This window comes from Pteronotus mesoamericanus, unplaced genomic scaffold (assembly GCF_021234165.1).
Source record: "Pteronotus mesoamericanus isolate MK-2021 breed Mesoamerican mustached bat unplaced genomic scaffold, CSHL_Meso_final contig_181, whole genome shotgun sequence".
NCBI classification, from domain to species: domain Eukaryota; kingdom Metazoa; phylum Chordata; class Mammalia; order Chiroptera; family Mormoopidae; genus Pteronotus; species Pteronotus mesoamericanus.
Window position 1 is genome coordinate 4,932,167 of NW_026555077.1, and position 21,629 is coordinate 4,953,795.

At 33.3% G+C, this 21,629-nt stretch overlaps 1 protein-coding gene across 2 annotated transcripts in view; it reads right to left on the reverse strand.

Moving 5' to 3' along the window:
• Window positions 1–756: 756 nt before the first annotated feature.
• USP33 (ubiquitin specific peptidase 33) overlaps window positions 757–21,629 on the reverse strand; it is a 51,311-nt gene continuing 30,438 nt past the window's right edge. The window contains exons 10-24 of one of the 2 annotated variants that reach the window (XM_054566875.1): window positions 20,779–21,193; window positions 18,005–18,145; window positions 16,673–16,794; window positions 15,353–15,525; window positions 15,155–15,225; window positions 14,456–14,489; window positions 12,306–12,351; window positions 11,693–11,873; window positions 11,092–11,218; window positions 9,929–10,098; window positions 8,742–8,823; window positions 7,889–7,997; window positions 4,211–4,313; window positions 2,318–2,386; window positions 757–1,922 (exon numbers count right to left, since the gene is read on the reverse strand). In XM_054566875.1, the coding sequence (XP_054422850.1) occupies window positions 1,765–1,922; window positions 2,318–2,386; window positions 4,211–4,313; window positions 7,889–7,997; window positions 8,742–8,823; window positions 9,929–10,098; window positions 11,092–11,218; window positions 11,693–11,873; window positions 12,306–12,351; window positions 14,456–14,489; window positions 15,155–15,225; window positions 15,353–15,525; window positions 16,673–16,794; window positions 18,005–18,145; window positions 20,779–21,193 (2,001 nt within the window). In that variant the 3' untranslated portion in view covers window positions 757–1,764. Of the gene's footprint in view, window positions 1,923–2,317; window positions 2,387–4,210; window positions 4,314–7,888; window positions 7,998–8,741; window positions 8,824–9,928; window positions 10,099–11,091; window positions 11,219–11,692; window positions 11,874–12,305; window positions 12,352–14,455; window positions 14,490–15,154; window positions 15,250–15,352; window positions 15,526–16,672; window positions 16,795–18,004; window positions 18,146–20,778; window positions 21,194–21,629 lie in introns of both variants that reach the window. The other variant, XM_054566874.1, reaches the window with a different exon arrangement.

Here is a 21,629-nt window from a genome sequence, read left to right on the forward strand (position 1 = left end):
CACACCTGCCAACACATATGCCAACCTTTAGCTGAGAGTCTGGGACAGCTACCACTTACTATATAGTTATGTATTTTGATGATTAATTAAAATGTAATAAAATTATATAAGCTCTTAAGAGACCAGTATTCTTTATCACATTCTATATCCCAATGACAAATGCTATTAATGAATATGATTAATACTATAACCTGTTGCAAAAGAATTCACTGGAAGATTATATGTCATAGTAAATAAGAGCACTGATAATGAAGTTACACTGACTTGAGTTGGAGTCTCATATCTACCATTTCTTTCTTTGCTGTGTGACTGAGGACAAGCCACCTTACCTAAATCATAGGGTGTAATGAGGACTAAATGTAATTAAGCACTTTAGTAGAGTGGCTGAACATTATAAATATCCAATACATGGCAAGCACTGTTAAAAACACTTTTTTTGATTATCTCCTAAATGTCAAGAGTTATACTTAACTCTGGTGATTCAGAGACAGATTATTAACATCATTCAATCTTTGAAGAGGATCATAGCAAATTATGAGGAAGAAAACTAAAAACAAATATATACTTTTAAAATTTCAAATATACTTACTGGCTGATTAATAAGCTCACCATTTCATTAAACATCAAAACTTTACACTGAATGACTTATTTTGCATACTCTAAGAAATAACAAAAAGACATTAATATTAACACTTTATAGCCTTCACTATTAATATCTATCAAATAAATTCAATATCCAAGTTACACAGTCTAAAATCAATTTTATTGAACTAATTTTAACAACACTGTTTTTAGTTGGCAGCAGATGCCCCCAACCAAAACAAAACCATCATGAATGCTATTCAACATATTCAAAATAATCCAGTTTGGTTCTGCACTTGGCTTATGGTTAAACTTTTGACATCACATAATCAAGCAAATAGCAGTGTATACTATATTAATCAAAAACTTTATGCATTTCATTAAAAAATCATTTGCAAGTGGCTTCAGCTTTATAAACAAATGACACATTCCATACTTCATGCTCTCAAAATAAAAAGTGCCCTAAACTAACTTTTAGGTTTTTTTACTAATATTAATGAATACTATCCAAGGTTATAAGTAGGAATTGAAGTTTAATATTTTACAGTATGAGGCAATAAGTTATTGATATCTGCTAACACAAATTCCAAACTAAATACATCCTTGATACATTCAAAAAGACATTTTGCAAATATTAATACGCTAGTTTATATGCTGCAGTGCAAAAGAAGTGACACCTTAACATTTCCTGAGCTTTAGGGACTTAACATTTTTCTGACTACAACGCTCACTTTAAAATAGGCTCTTTATGATATGAAGCCGTGTCAAAACTACATAATTAGGTCTTTGGAGAACTGAAAAGATTGGTCAGAGTTATGATGGTTTAGGGTAATGAAAAAGTTTTCAAAGCAAAACTATTTACAAAATTACAAAGCATACTGTGGATTTGCACATAGTATAAAGATCAAAGATAACCTACTGATTGATTACCAAATGACCACAATTATCCCTTTCTTTCAAAAATATTACACTGAAAGACTGTGGTATGTTAAAGCATTAAATATACCAACCTGTAGTATATTATATATTTTAACACATTTTTCCATAATGCCCGGTAAGAAGGAATAAGAGAAAAAGTATTAAAAATCAAGAAATTAAACATGCTTTTAGGAATGTTTCTGCACGTGTTATGACAGGAAAAGTGAAAATGATTTCTCATTAGACTACTCTATATCCTCAAAACTACAAAGACCGAGTTTCTACTTCAATTTTTTCTTCTGCTTGTAGTATATCTGGGTCAATATGAACAACTGGTGGTCGCAGGATAACTTCAGGCCCTCCGCCATATATAGACTGTAGAAAATTCCATGTTTCTTCAGAAATTTGACCAGAATCTGCTCCTAAAATTAAGCGTGAAAAGAATAACATTTACAAATCTACAAATTCATATTGTAAAAGCTTTCATAATGTACCCCTTATCCCCTGAATCCTCTAGAGATAATTGAGAACTTACGTAACATAAATCTTCAGACTACTAGCCCACATTGTTACAAGTTGCAACTTTATGGTCTGTCTTCAGAAGTTACAGATCCTTTTTCCTAGCACCTATCCGCAGCCTTAAAACCCTTCCTCAGATGAAAATTAACACTGAAAGCTTTTCAACTACTTGTCCTACTTCATGAATGAATTACAGCATTAACCTGGGTAAAAGAGCGGCATATATGGCTAGTGATGATACGGTCTTAAAAGTGACAAATTTTTAACAAGTAAAGGCTTAAATGTTAGTCAGACTTACCTTGTCTGAGCATTACATTGCCACATTTAGTGACTGCGATTTTAGTGTTATCAATAGGACCTGGAGGATCTAAGTTAAAAGAAAAAACAAATAATCAAAATGCAAACTTCTCAAATAAATGCACCAAAGAACTGCATATTTCTGTGCCTGAAATAACTGAACAATGTAACTGTATAATCGGATTGATTACTTTTCAGTGGGATTATTATAGTTAATTCTTAACTGCCTTTTGAGCTTCTTCCTTCATGTGTCTTAGCTCCCCCCAAAACAAAATCAGGAAAGACAGTGAGAGAGGCTCACTCACTACCTTCCAAAATCTAATATAGATGATTTCTTACCTATCCATTTGAGGATTACAGGTTAATATGCACATTTAATGCTGTAAGAGAACAATTCCTTTATAATTAAAAAAAAAATGCAATTCTTAATTTGTTCCAGATTGTCCTTAAAGTAAAAACAATAAGAACATTATAAAATAAAATGTTAAAAAATCTAATTTTTATTTTTTAACTGAATTATTGGATTGAGATTGGTTAAAAAAATCCTACAAATTTCAAGTGTACAACTGAACAAAATATCACCTACACACTGCATCATATGCCCATCACCCAGGCTCCTTCTGTCCGCGTGTATCCCAGCTTTGCCCTTTTCCACCTCCCTCATCCCCCGTCCCTCTCTGCCTATCACCACACTGTTGTCTGTGTCTATGTGTTTGTTTATATTTTATATATATATATATTTTTTTACTTAATTGTGTCACTTTTTCACCCAGCCGAAATGCACGCTTTTTTAATTTACGAAAACACCTTATTGTTTCCCCCTTGAATATACAAACAGTGCAATGTTTATTATCAAGATCTGTAAAAAAAAAAAAGGTACAAGGAAAAAATATATAATGTATCCTGCTATAAAAAAATAGGCAGCCCCAACCAGTGTTGCTCAGCTTGTTGGGTGTCATCCCACTAGGAAAAAGGTTGCCAGTTCAATTCCCCTATCAGGGAACATGCTTGGGTTGTGGGTTCGGTCCCTGGTCGGGGTACTAGGAGAGGCAACAGGTTGATGTTTCTCTCCCTTTCTTTCTCCCTCCCTTCCCCTCTCTCTAAAATAAATAAATTTTTCTTTTTTAAAACAAGCACATGGGCTGGTGTATTTTGTAGTTGCCTTTTTTTATTTTTTAAAGATTTTATTTATTCATATTTAGAGAAAGGGTAAGGGAGAGGGACAGAAAGGGAGAGGAACATTAATCTTTTGCCTTTCATACACACCCCATCCAGGGACCTGGCATGCAACACAAGCATGTGCCCTGACTGGGAACCCCTTTTTGGTTTGTGGGACTGTCACCTAACCCACTGACCCACACCCATCAGAGCAAATAAAACCTTTTTTTTTTAAAGGCAAATTGTTTCAGTATCTGTGTAGTCTTTTAGTCTTTGCATATGTTTGCCTATTTTTTCAATACAAAAGATTCAAACTATGAATACTACATCGTGACCTTTTTTCATATATCAAGAACAATTATTTTTAAATTACTAAATACTGTCACAAAAATTATTTGTAAAGTACACATAATATCCCATTACAATGGATAAATCAAAATTTAACCAATCTTGTTTGGTGGGTTTTTTTTTTAACTCTTCAATATTAAGATCACAGACTAATTTTGTTTAGTTCCTTTATTCCTTCTATGAATAAATGATGAAATAGGTTTTTAAAAATTAAAAATTTCCAGAACCAGAATATAAACTAGAATGCATAATGTAAGATCCCTAAGAGCAGGGATCCTTTTCTTTCTTGTTCACTGGTGTAATCCCAAGTGTATATAGATATTCAAAAAATATTTGTTATATAAACAAAAAATCTGCAAAGAATTTCATTTTTCAGTTAACCACTTACCTCCATCTTTTCCCTTCACAAAACTTTCCCATTCTCTAAACCACTGCATACTGATGCAATAGAAAGTAGCTGGAGATTCCTCCTCTTGGAATGCTCTGTTGAGCTATAGGGTGGAAGAAATCAGTCACCTAATATTTAGAACTTGCTTTGTAGCAAAACAATACACTCATCCTACTTCAGCATCTGATAAGGCCAAATTTTTAAAACTGAATTTATTGGGGTGACATTGGTTCACAAAACCATACAGGTTTCAAGTGGACAACTCAATAAGACATCATTGGTCATCTGCACAATGCATCGTGCATCCATCACCCCAGGCGAAGTCCCTTTCTGTCCCCATTTCCCCACCTTTGCCCACCTCCACCTACCTCCCCCACCCCCCTTTCCCTCTGGCTATCACTACATTGTTGTCTGTATCTATGTGTCATATGCGTATTTTGGGGGGAAGGGGGGGTGTCTGTTTGTTTGCTTAATTCCTTCTAATGGTCAGCAGAGGCGCCAAGGCAAATTTCTCATACACCAAGAATGTGATGTACATTGATGCTTAGTTATCTTAGCACTAGCATACATGGTAACACCTATTAAAAAAAACAATTCTAAGTTATGTCTCAAGTTTTAGCAAGTACACACAGAAGGGACATAAAACAATAAGTGAAGACATTCAAGGTAACATCTTCAAAAAAATAAATACTTCACATATTTATTAAAAATCTGAATTATACAACTTATTTAAACATACCATATCCACTGTCTACATATTATTTGTGTTTACTTAAGATATTGATGGACATGTTGCTCCTACAAACACATGCTGCAATGAATAATCTTATATATGTCCTTTCGCATACAATGTAAGTATAGGATAAAAATTCAAGTGGTGACACAGTCCCTGAACATGTTCCATTCCTTCCTCTAGACCTAAGGCCTAAATATGTGATTCAAACAAGGCAAAACTTTGTTAGAAATGGAAACCTTCACAGAACTAACCTAATAGTTAGAATGGTGTCATTCCAATGTCAATTTTGTCAGCTCTGTACTAGGAATACCTTGGTTGCTGAATTCCTGGATGTCTGGCTATTCAATTTTTCTTTTCAATAAATGTTTTGCTTGCTTAAGTTAGCCACATCTGGTTTCTGCTGCTTTCAATTAAAGAAATCCAACTGGCAGAAAATTTGGTATAGAAAGAGAGGTAGAGGCAACAGTGCCTGATGAATACGAAGGGTATTTGGAATTCATCTAATTGTAATAGTGTGAAAAGACAGCCTAAAGATATTTCATGATGAGTAATTAAATGCACATATTACATACTATTGGTGGACAAAGACAAGTTCAAATCATGTCTCTCCTATAATCAAATCTAATAAAAACCCTGCCATTGTCTTCAAAAATCCTTACTATAGCCCGGAAGTACCTCCATGATCTGGCCTGATTTGACTTCATCTTCTAATACTCTCTTCCTCATTGATTCACTTGTGGTCACATGGACCTTTGTTATGCCCAGGACCAAGCAGATACATTCCTTTCTCTCGAAGCTTTTGCATGGCTATTACTTCATTTTTGCAAACATGAGTATCTCCCTCACCTTCTTCAGGTCTTTGCTTAAATATCACCTCTTCCATGAGGTCTGTCTTTATCACCTTACTTAAAATTGCACCTCACTCCCCACCTATCACTGTATTTCTGATCTCTCTTACCCTTTTAGATAATTTTTAGATAATTTAAATAGAACTCATCACCTTTTTATATATAATGTACTAGTTATTTATTGAATATAAGTTCTTTGAGGGCAAGGATCTTTCTGGGACATGAGGTAGCTGCTTCCATAGAACAATGAAAGGCAATAAAAAATGTGGCTGTCTCTGATGGTTAGCAAAGAAATCAAAGCATTTTTGTCTCAAGGTATAGTATTAAAGTTAGGGCTTTGTGTGATGTACAACTTATCCATAGAGAACTGAGATTTCTGAAATATAATGTCAGACTAATTTTGCCAGATAAATCCATTTAATTCATAGCATTATGAGTTTTGGATACTTTTAGGACTTCCTTTATCTTCACCTTCAGAATGTTTCTTCCTTAATGTGTCTGGATAAGGATTTTTTACATTTTAGTTAGGTACAAGCACCCCATTAATTTAAAAGCACCTGTTTTTCTCTAGTTCCAAGAAATCTTTCTAAAATGGTGCTCTAAAAGTAGTTCCTGCCCTCTATTCTCTTCTAAAATGCCCATTAGAAAGACATGGGACTCTATATCTATCCAACACGCTGAAACTTTTGTCTTCCATCTGTTTATCTTTGCACTGCATTTTAGAAAGAAACCTTTTGCTAGATCTCAGTACATTAATTTGTTCTCCAGCAGTATTTGAGAGCCATTCAATCAATCCATCTAATGAGTTTTGTTTTCAGAGTACAACATCCTTATGCACCTCCTGAGAACCAATATTTATTTTGTGCATAATTTAGGAAATCATAATCCTTTCTAGGTATTGTAGCCTACCTAAGATAATGGTTTCTTTATTTTTTTTTCTAAGATTTTATTGTTATTTTTAGAGACAGAGGAAGGGAGGGAGAAAGAGAGGGAGAGAAACATCAATGTGTGGTTGCCTCTCGCACACCCCCTACTGGGGACCTGGCCTGCAACTCAGGCATGTGCCCTGACTGGGAATCGAACCAGCGGCCCTTTGGTTCATAGGCCAACACTCAATCCATGAGCCACACAGCCAGGACAATGCCTTCTTTAATAGACCCAAGTGTCCACATTCACTGCTCTATACAAACAGACACCTTTATATTTGGTACCTTACACAATGCAGGGAGCAGAATGCTGAGGTTATTTGTATCTGCCACTTCCAAGCCTGAAGCCTGTGTGGTCATTTCCTGTGGACTCTGGTTTATTTTTTCAATCTGATCCTGTTTTTATAATTTTTCAGAAACTCTACTTAATTTCCAGTCCACCAAAGGCACCTAGTTTTGTACTCTAGTGTTATTTTTTTATGCCAACACACTCCTTTGCTTAAAAAAAAAGGAAAGAAAAGAAAAAAAGAAAAGAAAAAGGAGGGGGAGTGTGTGTGTGTGTGGAATAATCAACAAATTTGAATCACAAAGTAAAGAGCTAAAGCTGTGTTACTGACAGCAGGACTTTGAGACTTACTTCTTGCACCCTAGACAAACAGGACTGTACTAGTCTTTGTCAATGAAACCTGGTTGTTCACCTCTCCCTATTGACTGATTCTATGAGCAGACTTTCTGTTGCTTGCAATGAAGGAACACATCATAATAAATTCACTCTGTAGAAACTAGGTATATTTATAAGTACAGAGAGTCCCACAAAACAATATTATATTTCACAAAATAATGGAAATAGAGAATGCGGTCTGGTAAATGATTACAGAAAAACACTAACTTAAGAAAATTTATAATTTACAATTTCAACAAGGAGATTTCTTGCCAGTGCCAATCCATAAAACAAAATTTATTACTAATCCATTAAAACAAAAACCCACAAAAAGAGACCTTAACTCACTACATTGTTGTGACCTATAGTTATATACTCAGAGCACTTAAATGTATTACAACTCATTCATCCCAACAGTTTCATTTATATAATATAGTTCTGATAATTGTAAGTTCTTTATCTTTATCCTAGATCATATTTATAACTTGAAAAGCATCATGTTTTTACCCGAATAAAAATTTCCAATTCAGTTTTTCTCCTTTTTTCAATTTTTTCTGCCTCAATTTGGCAAGTGTGACAAATGTACAGATGATTGACAGCTGGTCCTCCTCCATACCTAAAGAGTAAAAATTTATTAATTATGACAATCTTGAAAAAAGCTGATGCTCTGGAAAATGTCTCCCACTTTTTGTCAATGGCTAAGTTCCTAGCAAATAAATCGTCACAGAAAAATTCTCACTCATATTTAAACCATTGTAAAAATCAAATAATCATAAGGACTTGACTTTGTTTGTCTGAGTCAATGACTTTATCGGTTTATTAACTAACCTGCTTTACCTATATTTCAACTTTCCCTTATAATTACTTCTACTACAAAATATGTTTGAGGCAAGAACAACACAACATAAAAGAAATGGCTTTCAAAAACTGGCATACAACCTATAAATCTTAGTCAGGCAGCCAAATTTTTCATCGACTTTGTTTCAGAAAGAGGCTTCCCTTGGCCTCTCAAGTAAAAACTTATGGAATAAGTTATTTTTGATATTTCACTAAGGAAAACATAAGGAAATTGTGTGAAATGCTTTAAAATAAAATGTAAAACTTTAAGAGTTAAATATCACAGAATACTTTTACATATACAGATAATCACAAGAATTAGAATTAATTATCTCAACTAGGGACACACTAGTTACAGAATCTACTGACACACTCGGAGTGAATAAATGAAGGAAAAAGGGGATATTCTACTTAAGTAACATAAAGCACAAGAAGCATACTATATGAAATAATCCAATCCCCGTTTAACGAGTTTTACAAACTGATTTTCACAATATCATATTGTCTGATTTGAAAAACAAACCTGCTATATAGGTTATCCCAAATGTTCTGGGGCAGCATCAAAACCAGGTCTTCAATATAACTGGCTTTTCGTGGAGGAACACCTGAAAAAAGTTTAAATGGGCCTGTCTCATTCTTAAATTTCTTTATATTATTCACAAAGGTTATACTCATTTCTTAAATGTTTAATCGCTAGCATCTTTCAACCATTATTCTTGAAACCCCTCCAAAAAAGGTGAAAAATTAAATTAGTATAAGCACATTTAGTGATTATATTCCTAAAGATGCATGTAGTTCCTGAAATAGAGAAAAATTAGTAAACCAAAATCTTCAAGGATTTGATTTAAGCAAATCTTTACTAAGCCTTGACTAAATATTAGAGGAAATCAGAGATAAATAAGAAAAAAATCTTTCCTTCTTGGAGCTTATTTGGTAGCAGAAGAAATGAAGCACTTATATAAATAACCTTATTGAATAAAAGGCAGGCACAAGTAAATGACAGAATGGTTTACGGGGAAATTCAAACACATGAGAAGCCGTATGTTAGTAGTTTAAGTTAGGAAATGAGAGAAAACTTCACATACACATTTTCAAGGTTTAGGTTTCTAAATCCAATACAGGATGTTCCTACTATCTCTTTTAGTTTCACTGAAAAAAGTAATGAGAATATAAAGCCTTCAACCATGAAATGTAATCAAGGTGTCACAGTAAAGTGTCATTTTTTCATGGGAACAAACACTAACACAGTCAATCACAAAGGCATAAATTATATTTATCAAATAACTACAAGGTTTTTTGTTAAATTCTCAGTACATTTTTATACTTAGGAGAAGAGCCAGCTTTTTCATCTAGACAAAAGGGGCAGAAGCCATAAATACAGTTGATAGTTAGGTGTCTCTTAGAGGAAAATGTGTAATTTATATATGTCTCTACTATGAAATTAAGAGCTTTGAGAACAGAAATCATGTCTTTGTTATTCTTAGTCTTTAGAACAGGGTTTGGAATAGTTAATAAATAAATATCTGATCTACAAAGAGCCTACAGATTATATTATATTATTGAAAGCATAGCAAATTAAACATATTTAAGTTCAATTGCAAATGAGGAAATCAGAAATAAATGGAAGAGGAAAACTCTTGGGTCTTTCCTAATATGTAAACTATTTAACAGCAAACCCCTACCACTACTTTCCATTACAGAATTTCTTACCTCCATGAATACAGAGAAAATCATTATTCGAAATAGGACCAGGTTCAGCAAAGGTCTTAAATTTATTTAGCCACTGTCGAGAAACATAAAACTGAAGAAGACTTGGTTCCATTATGTTCAATAAATTTGATATCCTTCGCCTCTCTTTTTGTGCCTCTTCACTGCTCTTCCTATTAAAAACAATGATTCTTTAAATTCAATATGCATTTCATTCCATTAGACTAGTAAGTGGCCTTTTCCTCTTTCTTATTAGACTTAGCATACACATTAATACTCTGAATCACATTAGATCTTGGGAATTATTCAAGGGAAATACACTTTGTATCAATCCCCAACACTACATTATAGAACCCTAGGGGCAATACTGTATCTTAACTACTGGTATCTCCATAAACATTTATTATCAAATGTTAGTAAAATCAATCTAAATAGTTAATCTGTTTGCTGTTTCATTAGCTAACACTTAATCCTTTATAAAATTGGTAGTTTTTAGTATAAGATTTTATTGTTATGGTATTATCTTATTACCTATTTTAGGAGAAAATTTTGTACTTAATTGCTACCATCGGTGCCTAATTTTTTAAATTAAAACCAACATTCCTAAAAGAAAATACAGTTGACCCTTGAGCAGCACAAGGAATTAAAGCACCCAGCACCCCCTCCTCTGTGCATTCAGAAACCCACATATAACTTTTGACTCCCCGAAATTTAGTTACCCCTTGGTATCCACACAGGATTAGTTCCAGCCCCCCATGCAGATACCAAAATCTGTGAATGCTGAAGTTCCCTATATAAAATGGCATAGATCAATGCATACAGTCACCCCTCAACATCCACAGACTCCAAGCCACAGACTGAAAACAGTACAGGTATTTAATGAAAACAATCCACATATAAGTGGACCCTCGAAGTTCAAATCATGTTGTTTAAGGGTTAACTGTATATTCCTTTGCCCTTCAACTAAATGATTTAACATTTTCTTAAAGGATCTTTCTGCATGCAACCTTTCATTTTATTTTACTCACATAATAAAATGAGAGTAAAACAATTTCTAATTTTTATTCAGCAATCCACTTTGAAAGTCTTAGAAGTCACTGATAACCCCAAAGTGAGATGTAATTTCATATGTGTTAAAATAGCCTATCTGTGAGTTACTTCCTTACCTGTAGAAAAGAACATAAGCTTCTGCATTTTGTACTGTAGATTCTGAAACTTCAGTGACACTTTGATCATCGAATTCATACCAGAGATTATTTAAATTGTTTCGGCAGTATGCAATATAGTGTCCACCTGAATTTAAGAGCAAAAAATTTAAATCATTTCAGTAATACCAATTAACACAAGAATGGAAGATAAACTACTTTTATATTCCAAGTTCTTAGCAGAGACTGAGATAATAGCAAGAACTATGGTAGTATTTATTATTGTATTGTATGTATCCTCACAACTACCATTTAAGGAAATGTAAGTATGGATAGAAAATGGAATCTTTAAAATACCCAGGGTAAAAATGATCATGTTAAAGTCCTTATTATTTTACTTTACACAAAATTTAATTTCCAGTATTACAAACTTCAAAGTAAAATTATTCAATTTCCTAAAATTTTGACATTTTTAATAACCAAAATAAAATAAAAACAAGTAATAAAAATCTATTTTTACAATTTTTTTCTTTTGTTCAATCAGGTCTTTCTTGAAAGATCAACTCAGATGTCTACTGTTTTTAATTTAATCTAAGAACATATGTCAAACCTGTATACTTACTACTTGCAGTTCCATGATGACAAATGACTGACAGAAGATCATAGGTAACAATTTGAGCTGGACTATCTTTAGCAAGAAATGGCTGAAGATCCAGGCCTTCCAATGGAAATGAAACATGGGTACTAATTTTGGTAGAAAACATCAGTTCATGTCTGAATCTTTTAAGGTGGATGCATAAAATCTAAAAGATAAAGGCAAGATTAAGATTCTATTGTTTACATGCTAGACAAAGTTGTCTATTAAATATACATGGCGAATTAAGTGTCAAGGTTCAACATGCTGCAATTATGATAATCTGATTCCTGAGATGTTAAAATGTGGAAATAAGGAAACATGATACTTACTAAGTTTACAGCTAATGGGTTTCCTAATTTTACACTTTATATCTGCAAGATCCTACAATGTTTGATTAAGTTGTGCTCAACATAGTTTCACAGGTAAGGTCACTTACTTGGTATGTAACTCAGTATTTTAAAAACGGATAATCCTAATAAGGCATATGTATCATCTGGTCAAAGGAACCAGTCCATTCTTTACCCATGCTAAAAAACTTACTACTAATGTTTTATGTTCCTACCAAATAAAATAAACTGAGTTATAAAAAAGCCCATACCTCAGGAAACTTTTGTACTTTACAAAACTTTACTCCATTCCTCAACCTAAGGGGGGAAAAAAGAGGAAACCAATTAAAATAAACCAATTTCCCATATGATTCGACAAAAGCTTTAGTATATTCAAATATTCAATAAGATCTTTTAGAAAATGCAGAGACAATAGGCATTGCACCAAAAATGCTCACTACTGAATTATACGCTACACATTAAAAAAATACACAGTAGTAAAACATTGGAGCCCCTTATTGTAAAAAATTACTTAAACTAAGATATCTGTAATAAAAATTTAGGGAGTTTGGTGGTTCTTTGATGAAAATTAATTTTTTATAAATGAGCACTCAAAACAGAAACAAACTCATAGACACAAGGAACAAAATGATGGTTGCCAGAGAGGAGGGGGGTTAAGGGACTGGGTGAAAAAGGTGAAGGGGTTAAGAAGTACAATTTGGCAGTTACAGATACAGTCACGGGGATGTAAAGTATAACACAGGGAATATAGTCAATAATATTGTAATAACTATGAATGGTGTCAGATGGATACTAACTTATGGAGTGATCACTTCATAAATTACATAAATTGTCCAACCACTATGCTGTACACCTGAAACTAATGTAATACCGAATGTCAACAGTAATTGAAAAAAAATTATTTTTTTAAGACAGAAGTCCTATTTATGGCCTGGCTATGCCTTTAGTAACATCCAGATTATCAAGCAAAACTGGGTAAAATAAAATCCCAATTTCATAGACTTGGTTGATCAGGTCAAAATAGTATAACTTTTTTTAAAATTAAATTTATTGGATAACACCTGTCGATAATTACGTAAGTTTCAAGTGTACAATTCTATAAAACATCATGTGCTCACCACTCAAACCCTAGTCTCCTGACATCACCATGTATCTGACCCCCTTCACCCTCTTCATCCTCCCTCCTTCCTCCTTCCCCTCTGACATGAATTTGCTTGTTGGTTTGTTTATACATTTGTTGCTTTCTGTTTTGTATCCCACATGAGTGAAAAATCATATGGCTCTTGTGCTCTTCCATCTGACTTATTTTGCTTAGCATGATACTCTCAAGATCCATCCATGTTTCACAAATATAACCTTTATTCTTAAAATGTGGAAAGAACTTGAGATAAATAAAGGCTGAAGTAGATGCAAGGTTCTTTTCCTTCTTTATCAGCATTATCTTTGTCTTAGCTGTGGGTTTTTTTCCAAAGCAGGTGCCCCATTCTAGGCCAACACCCTCTTCAGCTAGATACTGCTTCAAGGACAAATTGACAATGCTTTCCAATTCTCTAAAAGTGCAATTTTTTTCAAGTACAAGGCAGCCTTTCATCCTTATTGACCAAATATACTATTCCTGTTTCTCATGTAGAGGACCAATAGCTGCAGATCAACACTGCCCTGTGGTTACTGCCAACAGACAGAAATTTGTATTATAAAGATTCTACATCTTATTAGGAGGCCATTTTTTTCTACTACAGAGATTTTAAAGATACTTACCAATTTACTTTATCTCAAACATATTTGCCTTCAATTCACCAATTACTTTTCTAACTTACCACCAAGAAGCCTTCAAAGCCTGAATTTATTACAACACAGAAAAAGAAAACTACTAGTAGATATAAAGAAACAAAATCATATTTTCTTAATTGTCATTCTATTCTGCCATCACACATCAGGTAATATCAAAGTTGGTACAACCTTTCTGAATTCTATATAGATTTGAAACTATATACCTTTACAACCACTTTCACTTCCTGAAGCTAGTCCATTAACATGGAGAACACCCTCTTATTTACGATGACATAACTTCTATGTAATGAAAATGTATGTTACACATCCCCATATCTTTTATAATGTGTTTGGAAAATGTTTTACGGAGAATTACGTACTTATTTTAAACCTCAAAATATACTTTGACATCTTAGATAAGCCTATTAAATTTGTTAAATTTTTGCCTCAAATTTGTTTGGCAGAACAACCACCCTCTTTATTTTTGTTAGGACAAAGTTCACTAGCCTCTATTTTTCTAAATAAAGTGGAATTGTAACTCCACATGCCCAATTCAAATAACAAAAAAAAAAAAAAAAATACCATTTAAAACAAAAAACATGCAATTGAAAGCACTGTCAATGACACTTACTTTTTGCATTTTTCACAACTGTACATGTTGTCACCTGAAAATAGAACAGACCTGGTCATTCCTTTCAAAATAAAAGGCAGGCGTTTTCTTTTGGTTTTGCAATTCTTTTGAGTTTGCCACGTGCTTACCTGGCAGTACAGTAACACAAGGCTTGCATTTTTTAGTCTCTGCTCAGGAGCCAGCCCTCGAGTTTATCTTGCCTAAAGCACCCTTCACCTCCCCTTCTTTTCAATCTTGAAGGCCCATTTACTCACTCAACAAAATTTACAGACTGTCTATGATATGTCCAAGCAAGGTGCTGGACATGTAAAAATACTAAAGGATCTTTAATATTATGGAGGACTTCACAGACTAGTCCAGATATATAAGTAAGGTCTTTTACATTAGTTAAATTTTCCCTTCTTTGAATCCCTGAACAGTTTTAAGACACCCAACATAGTATCTTGTTGTATTCTATATGAATTTGTATTAATTTATTTCAGAATATGACTTGCCACCAGTCATATTCTGAAATAAATTAATACAAATTCATATCTCTCTCCACCCCCTCTTTCTGCATGGTAGATACCATGCCAATATGGGCAAGTACTACTTAAGCTACTTAAAACTTAACTTTTATGTATGCATTGTATATTTAGTCCTACTAGTACTTTAGATCACCACAATTTAGCCATAGATGAAAACTTTTATGTTTCTTACCTTTTAATTCATCTCTAGCGAAGAAGGCAGCAAGACAATCTTGCAAGGTTACTATTGGACCCCAAAACCAGCTAGGAACACATGAGACAACAAACCTGAAACATTATTGATAGAAAAAAAAAAAAGGAAGTGTTCTGCCAGTATAGCAGAAACAGCAGTTTTAACAATCAATTGATTTAAAAAAGAATACATACATACCTCTTCACATATTCCATGAAAAAAGCTATCCAGCCTTGTGGAGCATATGCCTCGCCGCATGATCCTGCTTTGACTATAGAAGTTGGATGACTCGATGAATGCAGCTTAGCAAGGTCTTCCTTGCCAGGAATTGGCAAGGACAGATCTTGAAAGGTCTCAAGGGTTACAGACACCTGAAATTGTTTTGTGTTTTAAGAATGGCATGGAAAATAATCCAGCACAAATATTTATGAGGATAGATTTTAGACTGCAAAGATCAAATCAACTTATAATAAACTAAAACATAAAACTGCTTTATGGTAATAACAGCAAAACACTTGCTCTGTACCAAGCGTTCCTCTAAATTTAATCTTTGCATATACCTTATGAGATAACTACTAACATGTTATTAGTCCAAGATACTGCAGCACAGAGAAGCACCTCACCTCCAGCCACTGCAGCTTGAGGTCCAAACTCTCAAGCACTACTGCATTTATTTCTGCAAATGACCGCTCATGATAGTTTTTAAATATTATTTTAAAAAAGTTGTAAAACTTAGCATGTAATTTTAAAATAGCTGAAACTATTTCAGGATAAGTTCATTTAAATACTTGGTACCAAATTAGCATACATAAAATGACTCTATTGAAAACCCTTAGGTTTGACTTAAGATTTTAACACAATAATTGAAAACTTACTTTTGGGTTTTTTTTTTTTTGAGATGTCATTTTAATTTCTGTAATCATGTTCATTCCTGCACTGAAGTAAAACCACTCTTAAGAAAAATTCAAAGGAACTCAGGAGTTTAGAGGTATTAATGAAGAACTACTGATAATTTTAATGTATGTCCTTGTGCATGAATTTGTCACTACTTTTATTATCTGAGCCCCAAACTTAACATGGGAAAATATTTACAACCCATACAACCTAATGTAGAAGATGCAATCACAATCTAGTACCTGTGAACAGCAAGTTTCCCAGCATATTAATTTCATCAGCCTTAAAAGAAGATGCATGTTATCAATTCTTAGTGCTGAGCTATGCATAATCTTTATATTTGTGACCAGATATGAAGAATGGAGTTAATTCTTTCTGCTAATGCATGCTTATCCAATGATGGGTCAAGACTCATCTTTAAAGAACTATGTTGCTACTACTTCCAAAAAACAAATTCTACTCCTAGAACCAATTTTACTGATATCAACACAAGAAACACATGTATAATCAGCAGCAGCTCCTTGCTACTAATGAAGAGTTAAACTTTTCATACCATTTTGTCAGTTTTTTTTAAACCAGCATTTGACAAAAAATTCCTGTGTATTATAATTCCTTCATACTCACCCTGTCACAAGTCAGACATTGCACTGAACTAATGATTGTTCCATCAAATATGTCTGAAATAACACTTCGGTATTTCTTATGCTGTTTTTTTCTCTTTGGGGATGATGCAGATTGAGCTAGGACTGAGAAACAAGTGTTGAAAAATTTTTTTAAAAATCTAAGTAGTTCCTTTAGCATTTTTCTCTGGAATCTTAAACAGTAAAATTTACTATGCTTAAGAAATTTGTCAAAATACCATTCAAGAGCACTGTTTAAAAAAAGAGAAACCAAGTGAAATAGGGGTTCAGTCTCCCCATCTTGACTTTAATCAGAACAGTTTTGCTTTTACTTTTTTGTTTTTGATTCCAAGTAAAGCTATATCTGAAAAAATAATTCTATAATTAAGTTTGAGAGTTCCTTATATATTCTAGATATAAGTTCTTTGTCAGTTACATGATTTGCAAATATTTCCTACCCATCTTAATAATTTCTTCTACCAAAAAAGTTTTAAATTTTTTCATTTATGAATCATGATTTTGATGTCTTTAAGAAATTATTCGTTTATCACAAGGTTGTTAAGCCTTTTTCCTATGTTTTCTTCTAAGATTTTTAATAGTTTTACATTTTATAATACTGGAACTCTCATTCATAGCTAGTAGAAATGTAAAATGATACAGCCACTCTTGACAACCATTTCATATGACAAGAAGCATGAAACTAATATAAAACCTAATAATCCCACTTTTAAACATTTACTCCAGACAAATGAAAACTTATGTTCATACAGAATTCTCTACACAAATGTTTATAGCAGCATTATTCATAATTACCAAAAAGAGGAAACAATCAAATGTCCTCCAATGAGCGAATGAGTAAACAGTAGTATCGTCATACAATGAAATACTAGTAATAAAAAGGAACTATTCAGACATGCAATGTGACTATTATCACAAATACGTTACGCTGAGTGAAAGAAACCTATTTCAAAAGACTATACACTGTATGATTCTATTTATGTGACATTCTGGAAAAGGCAGAACAATTAAAACAAAGGAGAGAGCAACAGGACTAATGTTACGGTGCGGTGGGGGGGTGGCCTGATTACGAGGAGTGGTATAAGGGGATTCCTTGGGATGTGGGAACTGTTCTACATTCTGTTTGTGGGGTGGTAGTAAGAATCTATGCATGTGTTAAAACACAGAAGTCTACACCAGAGTAAGCTCTATTGTAAATCTGTGCCACACATACAAAAAAAACTTTAAATCATGGTTGTGTAAAATCATGCTGTCAATTTTAAAGGACTGAATACTATTTCATAATTAACACTTTAAATGAAACATCTGAAACATCTACCTTTTTTTTGTGTGGGAGCCAATCCTGGCCACAAATTGCCTGATTTGGGAGGGCTTGCTGATAAACGTGGATTAACACCTTCATTTGATGGAAGGATCTGTGGTGCAGACAGGTCATTCAAATGGACATCAGTAATATATTCTGTAATATTTAAAATTTGTATTATTACCTTAAATAGTAATTTTATTCTACCTGTTAAATAATGTTAATTATGTTAAAGGTTTCTTCATTTGAGATTTTTTAACACAATTCACATTAATAAATGCCAGGTGAAATACTTGATAGACAAAGTGCTCAGGGAAGTAACAGTGATTTTCCCCCTAGAACTCCAATTAAGGTTTCTAACACATTACTGTTGTAGACAATTCAGGAAGTGAGCAGTGGAAATATAAAGCCACAGAGAATCATATTTGTCCTAATTTAGTATTTTTAAAAAAGAGATTTAGGACAGTTTTTTTTTTAAAGCTTGTAAAACAAAGTGGGAAAAAAGACTATCTTCCCAAATGAACATCAAAATCTAAAATCTAAAGTAATCAAAATCTAAAAGGGAATTTAGGCATGAAATAATCATAAATTATTTTATTCTTACTATGCTAGCAGAAAATTGACCCCTTTGTTAGGAAAGAACCTTTTTTGGAATTAAATTATGAATCAGGAAAATATAAGCGCCATGAGCACTATCTTGATCGTTTGCTGCTGGATTCTCAGTATATAACATGCAATCCAAGGGACTGTGCTCAATAAGTATTTGAGTAAAGAAAAGAGAATTGTTCTTAAGAGACCCTGATTCAGAATAACTTCAGGGATTTTCCAAATAATGCAAAATAAATTAGTTCCACATAGGCATTTCTTATTATCTCTACCATGACTAAAAGTAGACTGCATAATTTTAGGGGCACAGGAGGGAGGACACTCACTCTAGGCAATAAAGTTAATATGATCTAGGTAAGGGATTGTAAAGGATCAGATAGTCAATATTTTCCGTTTTGTATGCTATTCAATGAGACCCAAATACCGCCCCCCCAGAATTTATAAAAAATTGTGTATGTATTCTTACATGTTTAAACTTCAGTCACCTTCAAAGTACTCTGCATTTGATGCAATACAACCTACAGAGACCTTTTTTCCACTGCTCAAAACAGTTTTTGAACTTACGGATTTTGATACCTTTTAGTGCTTCTGCCTTTGTTTGTCTGTTTGTTTCACCTCTTCCACATCAGCAAAAAGTTTCCCTTTGAGGACTTTTTTCATCCAGGGAAATAAAAAAGTCACTCAGGGTGAAATCAGGTGAATAGGGAGGGTGGGGTATGGGATTCCTGCCATTTTTTGGTCAAAAACTGCTAAACACTCAGAGCAGTGTGGGCAGATGTGCTTGTAAACCACCCATTATGAAATGGGCAAAAGCACTGAAAGAGTCTTCAAAAAAATTCACTGAAGCCCAATGCAGCTTCTCACACCACCACCAGCTGGTGCACTGATACAGATGGGTTTCCAGAGCACTCACTAGTGGAGGAAGCCTATACTACAAGGGGACCACCCTCCAGAAGATAATTCTAATCTTTTTTTGGGTCTCCCATTGTATATGGTCTTTGTCACTTTTTTTAAAAATCAGATCTTTAAAAATGCAAAAGCTCAGATTCCTGTTCTAGGTCATCAATAAGTTACTATGTATAAGAACAGACCTGCTAGCGTACAATGAAGAGCAAGTCTGTTCCTTAACCAGGCTTTTTACAAGGAAGCACTAGAAAGCCGTCTAAGCTGTCTTACAATGCTGATATTTCATGTATTTATTAACTATGCAACTTCTAAAAACATCTAAACTTCTAAACATAAGGGCAGTATAATTACGGAGCCTAACATATTTTCCTGACTAGAAGGCATTTATGCACTGAACATAGGTAAACCCAAAATATTCCCCTGTTTAAGGATATATCCTTTTTCTTAAGAAAGAATTTGGATTCATTCAAGTATCTAAATAAATTGTTTAACAGTTCTCACTCTACAGTAATTACAGAAGATAATAACTATTTATGTAACTTGTTTGCCACTTAAGATTGGAAGATTTGAACCTCTGATGGTTTAATTTTATGTGTTTTGAAGAACTAAAGACCACATTAAGCCAAGACAAGTTAACTCTTGAAGAAGTAAATATAAAATGCAAAGCGATTTAGCTCAACATCTTTCATTGAACCTCTTGCCCTTTCTCAAAGGAACACTGACTAGTAGTAAAATATATCGTAATGAGGTTCACAATAGTTAAACTCCTACACTAAAACATATACTAAATATTTTGTAGCTTATGTGACTCCAATGACAGCAATCTAAACCTAATAGTGCATGAGTTCACCAAACAGCAATTGGATTATTTTGCTTTTTCCCAGGATCTTAACAAAATCTCCTTAAAATAACATTAGCTCAACACTCCCATGCATATATTGCTAAACTCGACTAGTTAGAAAGCTGAAACATAACTATTTAATTCACCCTTTCTTCAAATTAGCATGGTTGAACTATAGTGTCATATACTACACCCAAAACATTAAGCTAAAGTTATCAATTGTTGTATTTAATTTTTATTATGCTAAATATAAACTGTGAACATTAGCATACAAATTAGAAATGTGTTCTGATTTTAGTCATATGCCACACTAATTTTTCCTCAAAAAATCTGAAAATGTTGAAATTACAAACATAATCTTAAATATAAATATTATTCTTACACCAATTGTGGACCAATGAAACACTAAGCATTTTCAAATTATTAAAATTGTCACCTGAAGCTCTGCTGTGTATTTGTACTTTGACTGTTTCCTGGTTGTTCAAGTCAACTGTTTCAGACACAGAGTCTCTATCTTTATCTAATTCTTCAGAATTTACTTTATTAATCTTATTACACATCTTCTCTTTTTGCCAATCTTTTGACATTTCTGAATTGTTCTCATCATCCTGAATTAACATTGTTGTTTCATTATTATCTTCGGAAAAACCTCTAGAGCCATTGTCATTTTCAGCTTTATCACTGCTGCTACAAGATTCACAGGACTGAAAATCTGCATCTGATTGGCTCTTGTCTTCTTCCATGGTCTCCTCAGTTGTTATCGTTTGAGGATCTTCTTCTATTTCCATGACCTGTTCTTTCAATTCTTCATGAAGCAGATCCATTAAACATCGAAGGAATTCTTGAGCATCCTAACATAAAAGCAAAGTAGATATTACGAATTCATTAAAAATGTTTATATGTAGAAATTTAAGGAAAAATACACAGAACATGGCTATCAACAGATATCAACTGAATGTGGAAATACAACTTTGTAGAATATAAGGCACTGGAGGTATGGAAAGCACAGGTTCTAAAAAGTTAGGTAAATAAAAGAAAAGTAATTATAAAACTGAAGCTGATGCAGATATCAGCTTTAGCAGTGCTGTTTTTAAAAAGTGGAGGAGGAAGGTATTAAAAAACATGGATTTGCTTCATATGATGATTAAGAGATATGTCCTGAATCCAATTTTATTAGTTTAGCTTAAAATTAAAGCTTTATCCAATCTTGTACTGTATCTCAAAAAGAAATCCTTAATAAACCTGAAATGCTTATTAAAAATACAAATTTGTAGGCCTCAACTCACA